Source organism: Rattus norvegicus, chromosome 9 (assembly GCF_036323735.1).
Source record: "Rattus norvegicus strain BN/NHsdMcwi chromosome 9, GRCr8, whole genome shotgun sequence".
NCBI lineage: Eukaryota > Metazoa > Chordata > Mammalia > Rodentia > Muridae > Rattus > Rattus norvegicus.
This window is the reverse complement of record NC_086027.1, coordinates 116546651-116562441: the sequence shown is the minus strand read 5'-3', so window position 1 is coordinate 116562441 and position 15791 is coordinate 116546651. Positions and strand designations below refer to the sequence as shown.

Genomic DNA, 15791 nt, shown 5'->3' with positions numbered 1-15791 from the left:
TTGTCTTCATCATATACTGCACACCATTGTACAGTGAGGACAACCAAGTGTCCTCTTTATGGGGCTGCCTGGGAATCAAGGTCATTGAACGTATCCAGCTGTGCCTAAGCTACAGTGGTAAGCACACTGTGGTGGTTTGAATGAGAATGGCCCCATAGGCTTATGTATTTGAATGCTTGGACCCTCAGCTGGGGGAACTGCTTGGGAAGGATTAGGAGGTATGGCCTTGTTGGAGGAGTTACGTCACCGGGGGGTGGGTTTTGCAGTTTTAAAAGAGCCATGCCAGATCCAGTCTCACTCTCTGCCTCCAACTTGCAGATGAGGGTGTAAGCCTCTCAGTTATTGCTCCAGCACTGGGCCTGTAAGTAGACCCCCATCAAATGTTTTATTTTATGCCAAGAAGTGCATGCTGGCAGGAGCCTGATATAGCTGTCTCCTGAGAGGCTCTGCTAGAGCCTGACAAATACAGAGGCAGATACACGTAGCCAACCATTGAACTGAAAACAGGGTCCCCAATGGAGGAGTTAGAGAAAGGACTGAAGTAGTTGAAGGGGTTTGCAACCCCATAAGAAGAATAACAATATCACTCCCCAGAGCTCCCAGGGACTAAACCACCATCCCAAGAGTCCACAGAGATAGACCTATAGCTCCATCTGCATATGTAGCAGAGAATGGCCTTGTAGTGCATCAAATGGAGGAGAGGCCCTTGGTCCTGTTAAAGCTTGGGAGGCAAGAGGGAGTGAGGGAGCACCCTCATAGAAGCAGGGGGTGGAGGGATGGGATAGCAGGTTTCTGGAGGGGAAACTGGGAAAGGTGATAACACTTAAAATATAAATTAAAAAATATCCAATAAAAATGTTTTATTTTACAAATTGCCTTGGTCATAGTGTCTCTTCACATCTATAGAAAAGTAAGGCATAAATATATTTAAATGTTGTTATTAATGTCTATGTGAGCACATTAACTTTTGCTCATAGTCATTATCTGTAGGAGATCATAACGGCATTTGTCTTGGACTTTAGTAGGCTAACTTAATTTAATTTAATTGGACTACATTAAGTATGAGGAGTTTTTGTTTGTTTAAGATTAAGAGTGATTTCTTTGTCAATATTACTGTGTCTGGGATTAATGAAAAGATCCTTGGACCATTCCTGTATAAGTCCTGGGAAAGAAATCATCTGGTGTGTGCTCTTCAGAATGTGAACAGCCATCTTTACTTTCCCGTGGAAGGCTTTGTGATGTTTAGAATGCATGGCCACAGTTTTATAACATTTTACAACAAAGTTGCAGACCAAGGAAATAGAGGAAATATTTCCTTGGATCATTAGCCTTGATCTTATTAGAAGAAAATTCCCTCATCAAGAACATCTATGCTATGCTAAGAGAGAAGTATGGACAGCAGAGAGTCTTCTCTGAGCAAAGGAGGTCCCTGAGGGACCTGTGGTGTGGGGTGAGAGGGCTCGACTCACAACAGCCATCAGGTAGAACAGGGAAGGCAGACTCCCACCTCAGAGAGAAGGGCAATGGATTTGATGTGACTGACATCAGGCAGTTTTCCCATACCTGAAGCATGTCATGGATTTAAAGGGCTTTTGTCCAGTTATCGGGGATACCAACCAAAATAATCTTTTGAAGAGAAGATGTTGTCAGGGTTACAGATGATCAGGCTGTATATATATAAAAAGGTTCTGTTATCTGTTGTTCCTTTTCACTTCTTACTTTTTTGGGGATTGGGAATCGCTGTGTAACCCTTGCCAACCTGGTGCTCAGTATGTATGAAGCTCAAACTAAGGGAGTCCTCCTGCCTATGCCTCACCAGTTGCTATCATTACTGAGTACACCATCAAGCCCAACCAAATAAAACACTCTCTATCTCTTCCATAAGCACCAATAAGACCACAGAAAATCTCCCTTGTCTATCAATGTCTGTCTGTATGTCTATATATCCTCTTTTTATCTCTCTATCATCTATCATTGATCTACATAACATCTATTTACTACCTATCAATCAATCAATCAATCATCTATCTACCCATCTATCTAGATATCTCTCTATACTTCTCTTTATCTATCTGGCATCTATATTATGATCTCAGCTTTCATATTTAACATTTCCACATATGTGCTCTTCACCAACAGCCCATTGCTTAGTAATTTCAAATGATTTTTCTTTTCATCTTATTTTCTTGATCTTTTGCCCAAATGCAGATGCCATGCAGATATTAAAGCACACGCATCTCCATTGATCTTGTCTGAAATGATCTGTTTCCACCAGTTTCTACTTAAATTCTTATGCTGGAGTGGAATTTTCTATAACTTTGGGTTACAGAAATAATAAGAGTAATTTAAGGTGTGTTTTATAGAAAGATGATATAAAAATAGAAGTAGCAGAGGAGCTGACTAAAGTGAAACCTAATGTTCATATGGGTTCCCTTGATTGATGGCAACAGCCTGAAGAGGGATGGGTGGGAACAGCCCTGCTCTAGACTCACTCTCTCAGGAGGAAGAGCTTGGGGTTTCACTTTCAAATTAATGTCAAAGAAGACTCTCCCCTGTGAGACACAGCTGCTGCCTGAACAGTTTTGGCATAACTTTCCATCTTGATAGTTGTTTTAACTTTTCACATTTAATTCACTTTGAAGGAAGAGACAACTGACTACTGAGCTCAGTCACAGCCTCAGGTGAAGAAAAAGATTCACCTGAGTGGGGCACTAGGCTTACAGACACTAAAAGTTGTTATGAACGCAGCAGGCACCCTGCCATACCCCCTGTGCCATTCCAAACATCTGCATTTGTTTGGGAACGTCTATTAGGAAGGAGAACATTTGCACAGTAATTGAGAGCAAATTAGAATGCAGGCATTTGAGACGTGGTTGGAATATGCTACACTCCACACATTACAAAGGTAACTGTCAAGACGTTATGTTGGGGCAGAACCTGGAGAAGAACACGAGTTACTGTTTCTGAGGTCACCTGAGAGAAATCCTTCACAATAGATTCAAGCAGCTAAAAATATAGTTAACAGACCAGGTGAGTGAGATAGACTAGGAGAACTCTTTTGACATGGAGTTTTACTAAGTATCCGCTGGTGACTGCAAACTTGTAACAATCATCTTGCCTCAGCCTCCCACATTCTAGGATAGCAGGCATTCACTGCTATGGGGGCCTCCTGATAATACACTTTGGTGTCTAAGTATGATATGAAGTTGCAATTAAAATTTTAAGGTTTTTAATTTTCTGAGCATCAGTAAGTGACAAAAGAAAAAAATCCCAAATAAACAAAAGAAAGCACTTTAAAAAAACTTTTCTAAAAAGGACAAACTGAGGGCCTATTGAAAGGACCCTGAAGACTTCCTAATGGTGAGGGTCAGACCGTCCCCAGAAAACTGTGATATAAAGACAGTATAGAATCAAACTCAAGAACACAGGACTTGATGTTGCTCTAAGTGATTGAGCAAATAAAAGGAGGGGGAGGGGCGTGTCTTGCTACAGAAGATTTAATTTAAAATCTGTAGGAGGGTGGTAGAAGCAGAAATATCATCAGAAGCCCACTGTACTGGTTCATATATGCTCGGCCCAGGGAGTGGCACTATTAGAGGGTGTGACCCTGTTGGAGCGGATGTGTCACTGTGGGTGTGGGCTTGAAGACCCTCATCCTAGCGGCCAGCATTCTGCTAGTAGCCTTGAGAGGAAGATGTAGAACTCTCAGCTCCTCCTGCACCATGCCTGCCTGGATGCTGCCATGCTCCAGCCTTGATAATTTTCATGGCGCTAAGCTGTGATTCAGTAGCAGGGACAAGAGGAAGCAAGAGAAAGAAGCATGCTGGTGGGAAAATGCTCTTTGAGATTTGACCACTTATTACCATCTATTTTTCCTTTGTCTGCGAATCGGCAGGTTAAATTTTTGATAGACACATAGAGGTATACTTATTTGCGGTATTTACTAATGTATATATGGTGCTCGATGGTTTGATCAGGGTAATGAGCCTCTTGAACATCTGTCATTTCTTCATATTGAACATCTACAAGTCTCTGCATCATAACACACAAGCCGCCATAACCTGTAGTCACACTGTGCATTGCAGAGCATTAGAACACGCATCCTTTTATGCTTCTAATCTCATCGTCTGACTCTCTCCAGCCCCCTTCTTTGATGTCAGGTCCTTTGCACAGTGTTGATTGTATTAACTTCTGACTATTGAAGGAGGGGTCTGCGTTGAGCCTACCAGGTTTCCAGATGAGGTGCTGGCTTACTTTATCAGTGAAAGAGAGAAGAGTAGACTAATGAAATGTATTTGGAAGAAGAGTGGAAAGAGTGTCAGATAAGCTAATAAAATCTTTGGGGTACATATTTAGTCTAAGTCATTCCTATGATATTTAATTCAGACTTTTAATAAATGATCAATAAAATATTTACCTGCGGCTCACAGGACCCGGAACTAGGTAAAAAGCTAAGCTACTTAGGAGCACAGAAAATGTCACCAAGAGGCGTGGAAATAATAACGTGGCTAAAGATGGTTTTCTCAGGAACAGCATGAGTTCCTGCCTGGTTGGGAAGAGAAAGATCAAGAAATAGCCGTCTAAAAAATTAGCTCAAGAGATTTTTACAGGATTTTGAATGTAAAAGTTACAAGTGACCACATCTGAGACATTTCCAATGAGTTGGAGGATAAGTAATTCAATGGATTGAGGGGTTAAAGACACCGAGACTCCAGACCTGGTGAAATAGGTTTGTAATCCTAGGTGTTCAGGAGGCTGGGGCAGAGGCAAGAGCATTGTGAAATTAAGGCCACCTTGATTACAGCATAGGTTCAAATCTAAAGTAACCCTCAAAGCTCACCCTTGATGTCATAGTTCCTTCAGCAATGCCACACCTCCTAAACCCACCCACACAGGGAAAAGGAACCCACTCACAAATCATAAAGAAAGGAGAAAAGGTCAACTTTTCATCTTACTTTCCAGAGAAATTTTGCTGCTCACCCCATTTCCCCCATTCTCTTCCATCCAGCTCCCTGCCACCCCAGCGACCACAAGGGCTCATATGTCACAGGGCTGACCAGCGGGGAGGAACATGGACATCAGAATTCTACCCCAAAGGACAAATGCATTCCTAATCAAGAACTATTCTCCAAGAACAAGCAGCCACACGAGAACTATTCATCATTTACGGTGGAGAGCGTCTTCATCTTGGAGCACCAGATCACTCAAAGAAGCATGCCTAGGCTTACCCAGTCCCATCTCACTTTGCTTGGCCCTTTTTCTTTTCTTTTCTTCAGTGCTGGGAATCGAATTTAGGACCTGTCCATGTTGAAATAGTGTTTGTCTCATTTTAAGAGGCTAAGTTTCCTCTCTGGAGGAGAGCTGTCAGGAGGACTTCCTCTCTGCCCTCTTCTTCACAACCTTCCTTTTCACACTGGGCAGTACAGAGGTAGGTCAGCCTCTGTTTCGTCTGTGCAGTGTCAGGAAGTGACCTCCAGTGGTCAGAAGGGGAACCTTCTCTAATACTTGTGCCAGATTTGAGAAATTTCTTTCTTCAATTATCTGAATTATTTTCAATGCTAATTAACAAATTCTCCACACCTCAGGTAAGCAACTACTTTTTCCTTCCTGCAAAATTGAAAGAGAAAATGAAGTAGGTGATAAGGTGATTCAGAAACTTGGAGGGCAGATGGGTAACATGGGTTCTTTGAGAATGAAAGGGGGAGGAAGGGAAGGAAGAAGGGGAAGGAGGGGAGGGAGAGAGGGAGGAAGAGGAAGGAAGAGAGGGAGGAAGAGGAAGGAAGGAGAGAAGGAAGGAAGGGAGGGAGGGAGGAGGAGGAAGAAAGGAAGGAAGGAAGGGAGGAGGGGAGGAAGGAAGGGCAGAAGGAAGGAAGAGGGAAGCAGAGAGGGAAAGAATTCTAAATTCTATTTCATTATGGCAAAATGTCAGTTTTCCACAAACACATGCAATAACAGAAAATACTGTGCTTGTACTGATATTTTTTAGCCATTCTGTTTTTTGTATTTTATAAGTATTCATTTGTAGTATATTTTGTGTTGTTTATATCTAATATATATCACTAATAATCATGATTATTCTGTAATTCAGAAGTTATTTTCAAAACCTAGTGTTTTATTCAGATAAAGTAACAATGGAAGTCCCTCTCCCTCTCCCTCTCCCTCCCTCCCTTCCCCCTCTCTGTGTGTTCATTTTATTGGATTAAGTTATGAGGCAATTAGCAAACTACTTCTTCCAGCCTAAAGATATTGTTAGGGTAACATTCTGTAGAGGAAATAGAATGTAAACAAAAGTTTTTGGAGGTAAAAACATATGCATGGTATCTTTTTAAAACATCCTCCTGTGGTTATGAAGTATATGATGGTATATGATGAACTGTTATGGAATTTAAAAGACATAAAAAGGGAGGTGTGTTGGCTATAAAAAGTAAGATATATACACGATGTCTGAAATTGCGTGCTGTAGGACTATTTAAAGATAAAATCCTTAGATGTGAATTTCTAAATGTGTAAGGAGTATATAGCTTCATCAAGTGGTGCTAAGTAGCCTACAGTCACAACAGGAAAGACAAGGGGAGAGAAATACCTCCAAAGCCCACCCACAGTCTTCCCTAAAAGCAAAGGTTCTGTTGGTATTCCAGAAAATGTTCTGAAACTGTAAATGTTAAGTATGACTCTAGCTTTTCCCAAGGGGACATCCGCATTTGACCGGCAGGGGGCACTCTCAAGTCCTGATTAGATGCAAAACATCCGTGAGTGGCACTGACTATATATCAACAGGAAAGCAACAGAGTTGCAAGTTCCCCAAGGAATCTCCCCAGAGGCTTGCCTTCAAAACAACCACGGGCTCTCTAATGGAAGAAGCCTGTTCAATGGTTTGTTCTTAGCGTTCGTAGTTTTGGACTCCTGATTTTCCAAATGGCGAAGTTGTTAATTGTGCTGACCCTTTTTGCATCAGAATATTGTAAAAGCTTTGGCATGACACTGACATGCTTCAGGACTCTTGTAAGAACTTGAGGTGGAAGCTATACACGGTAATGTCCACCTGTCTGTCATCTGGGAGGCTGAGACAGGTATGCTGTGGGGGTGGGGCCAGCCAAGGCTAAATGATAAGACTCAGCCCCAAACAAAACAAAACTCAAAGGACAATATAGAACAGCAACAATGACCATGAAGGAAACTCAGATTGAACACCTAGGAACGAAAACTCGAAGTATATATAGTCCTAAAAACCCTGCAGGAGCTGGTTTGAGACGTAGCTCAGTGGGCAGAGTACTTGTTTAGTATGCAGGAAGCCATGGGTTCGATGCCCAGAGCTGTATACAGTAGTAGTTCATACTTGCAATCCCAGCATGCAGAGGTGGAACCAGGAAGATGAAACTCAGCCTCATAGTGTATCTGGGCCAGGCTAGGATAGATAAAACCTTCAAACAAAATCCAAGAAGGCACTGCAGAATGAAAGGACCAGTAAAGCTTGATTTGGGCTCTACTTATTGGGTCTCCTGAGGCAGACTTCCCTAAATCCAAGGTTACAAAATGTATCCTGAGGATAGACCACAGATAGACACACAACTACATGCTTCAACAGGACAGCACAGTGTTCTTAAAGAATTTGCACATCTGGAACATATAGTCAGGTCCTTCTGGTATGAGGCAATCTACAGAGGCAAAGATAAGACAGTGACAGTGTCCAGGCTCCAGGAAACAGTTTCCCCTCAGCCATTTGCAGCCTGAGGAGGAGCGAGCTGATGAGTTTCGGTACACATATATAGAGTTAATCAAGTGCTTAGTACCAGTCGCTCACCTTTTAATTTGGAATTACTCTTACTGCTGCGTGCATGACAAAAACAGTAATTATGAGTCTGCAGGGTTCGAGAACAATTAGATTAAAGTGTTGCCGAGGCATAATATATAAAGTATTCTCCCTAATCGGAGGCGTCCCTTGGGAATCAGTAGCCCTGCGAACAGGCACTTGAGGGACGAGGGTGAAGTAAAGAGTAAAGAGGGCCATGTACAGTCTTGGGTTCCTTGGTGACAAACGGTTTTACAAAAGAATTTTAACACCTTAGAGACTCCTCTGAGGCAGGAATTTCTCTCCTCAGAGGTGAAAATATCTCTCTGTGTTTCCTCAGAGCAGGCAGTTTTCTGCGGTTAGTACTCAATGTCTGTAAGTCGGGGATACATATGTGACATGTCTAATTCCAGCTCATAATAAATTTCTCTGACCGTGCTTCAATTACAAGTATAATTAACTTATATAATTACATAGGAAACTCCAACTTATTGTGCCTTCTACATTAATTTTAGGTTAGCACATAAAACAATTAGTTTCATTCTGGTTTTTCCATACATATATGTCAGACATATATGATACGGACTATTTGGGCCTGGGATAAGGAAGAGAGCCAGCCTGAGGTGGACAGAAGGCATTGGGGAGAGAAACAGCAGAGAGGAAAAAATAAGAATGCAGTAAAGTTCACCTCTGCAAACTCTTGAATTTTGTCACTAAATGAAAGAGGTCACAATAAATGCTATTTTCAATGTCAACCATAAGTAACGCAAGCTTTCCAAAGTACACAGTTGAGAATCTAGAAATGGAACATAATTTTATTTATTATGATTGTTCTTTTAAAAAAAACACCTTACAGGATAGCCCACGGTGACCTCCAATTCACTATGCCACTAAGGTCAACCTAAAACATATAGTTCTCCACCTCAGTCTCCTGAGTTTTGGAGATTACAGGTATGTCCCACCAGTTCTGTGTGGTTATGATGGTTATGATAGTGTGTGTGTGTGTGTGTGTGTGTGTGTGTGTACATGTGTGTGCATGTGTGTGATAATGTGTGTGCACGTGTGTGTGCACATGCATGCGTGTGCGATGCACAAACACATGTGAGCATGTACATGCATGCCAATGTTTGGGCAATCCACCACATATGTGTACAGGTTAGAGAACAGCTTGTGGATTCCATTTTCTCAGTCTACCAAGTGGGTGCTTAGACATGGCTCTTGGGTTTTCAGCCTTGGTGACAGCCACCGTAACCTGCTGATACAGGTATGACAATCCTTGCATGCAGGGACAATACTGGGAGCTTTCAGGAGTTTTGAAGGCAGAAGTTGCTTTCTACAGCTGCAAAAGGCAACAGACAGCTGTGCTTAGACTGCAAAAGGCATTCAGTGCCCACTCTGGCCTCATCTACTAGTGGTCATTTCTAAATTTTGTCTGTCTATTTCCTTTTGTCACCCATCTCCATACCCTTTTAAATCCAAAAGCAAGACTTAAGAATGCCCTGAGTAAGATACTCAGGCTTAGACTTCGCCTAGCTTCCCCCATAGCTAAGAAGGCACATTCTATACACAGGCTTTACAATACCTCATGGCTGTTCAGTGATATTTCTCATTTCCTAGGATCTGGCATTTGGAATAAAAGAATCATCAATTTTCTAGATAGTGAAGGTATTTCTGTTCAGTGCTTCAAGAGAGTTATGAATTGTATAGGCGTATAACGAGTAGATTAGGTACAGGGGAAAATGCTTTTAAATCCTTAAAACCCGGCTTGCCTGCTTCTACAGTGCAGCCCATTCTTAGGCTGGGAACTTCAGTCACTCAGGTTTTATTTCTGCTGCTGTTGCCTGGCAACAAGATATGGCCAGAGATGTCAGAGGTCAGAGAGCAAATCAATGTCATGGAACATTGCCCTATCAGCATTTCCCATCAAACTTTGGAATCTTTGCAGCAAAATAGGTCTCATTGTATTAAATGCCTGTATTTCTCTTCTTATCAAATGCCAAGTTTTTAGAGACATTTTTTTCCTTTCTGAATATGATTCCATTACACATGGGGAATTATGATGGTGGACGTGGCTTTGTGACAGGCCTCTCTATTACAGCAGGCTACTTTGAAGGTTAAAGTGAACAGCATCTGGTGTTATGAAGCCCAGGCTATAAGGGACATGCTTGTGGACAGTTTTTGAATGTATTCCAAGTATTAGAAACAGTCAGTCCCTCGCTGGGAAGCATCGGTTAATATCACATTAAATTTATTTTTTGAAGTGTAGCTCTCTACTTACTAGGAAAAAAGTAATTAAAGCAGACCTAGAACCTTCTTTGTCTCTACTTCAAAATGGGAAAAGTTGTGTTCATGATTTAAATGTCATCCCCAGTTCAGTTTTTCAGTCAGTTCTGTACCAAGCTCCGGAGGGACACTCTGTGGGGGTAGTAAATGAAGTGAGGTTTTGGTAGGATGAAGTCTAAAGGTTAATTTCCGGTCTGGATAACACACTAGGCTTCAGTGACAAGTCACTCGAAAGAATGATCACAACCCCTGGTCCAAATGCTTAGCGTTTCCAAGTTAACCTCAGTCTAAACAAGACAGCTGAGTTAAGATCACTTCCTATATTGGTTTGAAAGAGATCTCTGATGGTTAGTGCCCCTCTCTAGGTGAAGCAATGGCTACCAGCCACTTAAGAATGTACCCCTTGACTTTATCAGTGAAAAATACCTATGTCCTTCCTCCTTTCTCAAAGGCTCTGGAAATGCTGACCCTTAAGTTCCAGCTAAGTCAGTTCTAAACCAGGAACCTACACTGAGTAATTTCTTACCAATTATAAATAATTCCTATTCATGGGAAAGTATGCCCATGAATATAATTAGCTAAAGGGATCTGCCTATTGTTCCCAAATTTCATCCCTTTTCTCTTCTAAAGAGATACAGACACCATGATGCCAGCTGTCTACTTATTCTCGCTGTCGCTTCCTGCACTAGGGGACATAGGGCTTCTCTAGTGTACAGGCCTGCTTTGAAGGTTAGAGTTGATGCGTGACATTACGAAGTCATGTAGTGTGTGAAAAGTAATAGCAGTTCTCTAAGAAGTAGCAGACGTAGGTGAGAGCCACACCAGAGGACAGGGAGACCTCATTCTGTGATACTTGTGATTACAGGGTCCCCTCTAAGGAAAGTACAAGCTGGGACCCACTTGTATTACATCCCAAAGTGACATTTAAGATCCGAACACACACTACACTTGAGAGTGTCACGCATGCAGTCCACATTTATGATATAGTCGTGTTGAAAATGATGCAGGACATCATCAAAGTCCTGAATGACAGCCCTGGGAAGAAAAGCTCATTTCTCCATCGAATTCCAGCTTAGAAAGATTTTTTTTTAATTCTACAAAAAGAATGGATTCATTGAAAAGGTATCAGAGATACTTCATAGTTAAGTGTGTAAAAGAAGATGGGGTGTGCTGTAAATGTAGGAATGCTTAAAATGTCACATGCCCTGTGGCTTTCTCAGAGTCCAGCTTGGTGTTTTGAAAGCCATGATCAGCAGAGGAGGGGGGAGGGAGGGAGGGGGAGGGGGGGGGAGAGAGAGGGAGAGAGGGAGAGAGGGAGAGAGATGCAGGAGACAGGTTGGGTTCTTATGCATTCACTGCCCCATGACCCTCAGGATGAGGCATGTAAAACAGATAGGCACTGTCTTGGGACATTAAGAGCCCTTTGTGAACTAGATAGAAAGACTAACGCTTTCCCCAAGAGAAGTTCCTGAGGTCCCTGAGTTTCTGCTGCTTCTCTCTGGTCACCAGTCACTTCTAGTCCCGGTCACTGCTGACATCCACTATTTAAAGATCAAATAAAGATCAACACAGGCTCCAGGAAACCCAGGCATGAGGCGCTCTCTCCTGAAATAGCTGAGCTGGGTTAAAAGCAGCCACATCCTTTGATTGTTGGGAAATTAACAACCATGCATCAGTGAAGTTGGGTTACCAGTCATTTTTTTTTTTTACAATTACTTACAAAGTAAACTTAAATTTCATTGCACTGTTCTTCTGTTTAATTCTTGGCACAGAATGAAATGAATCACAACTTGTGAGCTGCAGGGACGAAGCCCGAGAAGAAAATACTCTTGTCTTTGGAGAGAGTTCAAACTTCTCTTAACTACTTCCTAAACTCTAAGTTGCCATCACAACTGGAAAACTGTTTCCAGATTGTTCAAACATGTTTTGCCAGAGCAGAGAATTCCTAACGAATGGGTCAGACTGCTGTTTGCAAGGGAGGAAAAAAACCCAGGTAAGGTGACATTGTAGCTAAGTTCCATGACCTCTTGTCCCCAAATTTCCCTGCTAAAACCGACAAGCACAGCTTTCTAAGGGGAGGACCGGAAGCAGAGCAAAAGTCACAAGCGAGCAAACGTTTTAAGAGTATCATTCAGTAAGAATAATTTCCATGTTCCCCTTGTAGAATCCATATGTTAATTTGTTTAATGGCTTATCATATTCAGACTCTGATTACAATTATAATTCCTAACTGCTGTCACTCCGAAAAGGTACGCATTTGTGTTAGTGATAGAGAGAAAATTTACCTCCGAATCCTAAGAGAGACTTTGAGCACAGACATATGGAGGAAGGCATATTCTGCAGTACAGCGACCTCAGTAGTACAGCGACCTCAGCAGTACAGCGACCTCAGCAGTATGGTGACATCCACAAGCAGCAGCTCCACTCCTCTAGAAAACTGCACTCCCAGGAAAACACGGAGCTCCAGGCGGTAAAGGCAACCTTCTACCTTCTACCACGCCTTCTAAATTCCCCTCCGGAATGCAGCCTCAAAGATCAAGCCAGGAGCCAGAATCGGCTAGTAACTGTATAGCATTTCTGAACGTCCTTGGGATTCTGCTTCTAGCTCTTCCCCGGGTTCCCAGTGCAGCAGCTGGCTCTGCATGACTGTGCGGTGTTCTCCAGAACTCGGTAGAAGGAGATTCTAGGAGAGACACGGAAACCCTGAAGCATCTAGGTTTCCCTGTGAGCCTGGCTTCTAGGCAGCAATATGGAATCTGCCGTTTGGTACCAGCTTTGTGGTTTTCTTGGGTATAATTTCCAAGTCATTTCATCCCCCAATTGTCATATTAATCCATGCATCAAACAGTCTACAGGAAGACTGTTAAGGTCACAGAGCAATTACAGCCAATTTCACCCCCCCCTTTTTTTTTATCTCTTCTTTTTGATTTGTTTCCTTACTGATTTTCCAAGTAGGTCTATCTATACTGTCTATAAGTTGCTTTAGTTCTAAAATATTAATGCTAGCAGAAATATGCTGGTCACACCAAATCAGCGAAGTCTCTCCTCTAAGAAGATGGATGGGGCAAATCTCCAATAGAATCAGTCCATTGATGGGTGGTTCCTGTGGGAAGGGGGAAAGCTCACCCAGCAAGGAAGAAGCAACCTTTCACAGTGATCTAGGATGCTCTCTGGACAAATACCAAGTACCATTTGCAAACACTAACTTATTTTCAAGTCAACCCAATGAACATTATATTATCATTCCATCCTTAGCTGATGAGGAAAAATGTCTCCAAGCAGTCAAGTGATACGGTCCAACATATTCCAGCAAATCAGCGAGAAAATCACAACTCTGCTGCAAAACAATGGGAACTGGGAATACACGTGTCGTGCCTGGAAGGAGATGAGCTGTTGTGTGACAAGAAGTCTTTATCACCGTCATTCATCAGAGAAAAACAAATTCGGGATGGAACAGGGGACAACTGCATCAAGTAATAGAAATTGAATTTCTTACCCACATACATCAAATAACAAGCACCAAAGAACCGAATCCCAAAAAATCCCAAGTCTTGGGAGAAGCATAGACCCACACTCTAATGCCGAAGTAATTAAGACAGCAAGACAGAGCTGGACAGTTAAATACCCTGTGGTCCAGCAACCTGCAGGGCATGAATTATTCTTATTGTCAATTGAAAGATGAGGTGACCGAAAGCAAAGGGGGTTAAGAAATTTCCCCAAAGTCAAATAGTTATGATGAAAGGTGGACACGGGTCCATCCTGCCTCGTTCATGCCCTTATCATCTCACATGTATATATGTGCAGCCGGCATGCATGTAGACACATGTGTAGATATACACATATACACTCATAGGATCAGATACACACATGTGCACATGCAAACACTAATATTGCACATAAGTAAACATATACACAAGTATAGACTGCTGAGTGCATGTGCATACATGCCTTTTAGTGGGAAGAAGCAAAGAGTGGGGAAGGGCCTGGGGCTTGGACGTGATCTTCCAGGCTTCGGGGGGTTCCACTTCCTGTAGACATAAGTCCTCCCGCTTAAAGTTTCCAGTCTCCCAAAACAGTGACATGTTGTTCACGAATTATCCTGTGAGTAATATACATTCAGACACATATATAGATATACAATCACGCAACTGTGTGGAGGACACATCCATACATATATGTACAGTCACACAGGTATATATACATGCATGCTGTCCCTCTTAATACAGAAAAAAAACAGACAAGTGAGTACATGTGACTGTGAGTGTGTTTTCTACACCTGTTTGGGTATGAACACATCACTCTATATTGTGTAGACATGTATAAATGTATGCCTATATACACACTGATACACGCATACATACAGGTGTATGTATTTTCACATATGCATATACAGACACATATATAGAAACATTTAGATGACAGGAACAGAAAAATAGTTTGGAAGTTAAGAGAAGTTGCTACTCTTTCAGAGGTTTGGGGTTTGGTTCCCAGCCCCCACTTTGGGTAGCTTATTACTTCCTCTAACTCCAGATCTAGTGCACCTGACATCTTCTTGTTTCCATAGGCGACTGCACATATACATGCAGACAATACTGTGGTCGGCCTAGGGAGTGGCACTACTAGGAGGTGTGGCCTTGTGGGAGTCAGCGTGGCCTTGTTAGAGGAAGTGTGTCTTGTGGGGGTGGGCCCTGAGACCCTCCTCCTAGCTGCTTGGAAGACAGTCTGCTCCTGTTTGCCTTCGGAACAATATGTAGAACTCTCAGCTCCTCCAGCACCATGCCTGCCTGGACCCTGCCATGCCTGCCTGGACGCTGCCGTGATTCCCGCCATGATAATAATGGACTGAACCTCTGAACCTCTAAGCCAATCTTAATTAAATATTGTCCTTTATAAGAGTTACCTTGGTCACTGTGTCTCTTCACAGCATTGGAAACCCTAACTAAGACAGATACATACACATGCACATAAAGAATAAGATAAATTGTAAGAAACACAACGCACACACATATACACACATTCATGAACAAGCATGAAGGTCAATATACTTCCATAAGTACTGGACTGTCACGGTATTCATACATATGTATGTATAGGTGATTACACCTATAGCTATATAGATAGACATGCATGGATGCACATAGATACACATAAACATGCACTAATACATATGTTCATACACACAGGTATAGATAACACACATGCACACTCACACACATATGCATACACACGCAAACATGGGTCTGGCTTTTTTTCTGCGCTGCTCAAGAGGTGCAGGAACTGATGCCTACTCCGTCTCCCTCCAGCATATGTGTCACAGCCTTAGACTCGAGGAAAGCAAGGTGAGTGGATTCCATGGAGCCCTCAGCCCCGTAACTTCCATTTGGGGTCTCCTGCTTAAATCCACCATACATCTGTAGCACACAGACCTCAGCATGGCTTGTCCTTTCACCTCAGAGGGCAACCACAGGCACCTCTGGCTGTACACAGTGTCTAATTCTATGGAGAATAAGAGTCAAACCCATAAGTGACTACACAAGGTAAACTTAGAAGAAGCTAAGTAGCCAATATTTGAAATCATGCGTTTGGGGAAAAGTTATGAAATATTATTTATATATAGTTCAGCTACAAAAATTATTTATATTTGTGTATGGAAGACAGAGGTTAGATTAAAAAACCAAAATGAATAGGTAGCAATTCTTATCATGAAAATAATTTAAAAC

The 15791-nt window shown here is 42.2% G+C and overlaps 1 protein-coding gene across 39 annotated transcripts in view; it reads right to left on the bottom strand.

Moving 5' to 3' along the window:
- The window catches only part of Epb41l3 (erythrocyte membrane protein band 4.1-like 3), a 204411-nt gene that overhangs the window by 144833 nt on the left and 43787 nt on the right, over positions 1 to 15791 (bottom strand). For 8 of the 39 annotated variants that reach the window (XM_063266568.1, XM_063266564.1, XM_017596246.3 and 5 more), the window contains exon 1: positions 12358 to 12380. The exons of 1 other annotated variant lie outside the window; for it this stretch is intronic. Coding sequence is in view for 23 of the 38 variants with exons in the window: in XM_063266552.1 (XP_063122622.1) it covers positions 12358 to 12406 (49 nt within the window). In the remaining 15 variants the exon portion in view is untranslated. Of the gene's footprint in view, positions 1 to 12357; positions 15199 to 15791 lie in introns of those variants that run through there. 30 more of the 39 variants (XM_017596244.3, XM_039082938.2, XM_039082936.2 and 27 more) reach the window with 21 other exon arrangements.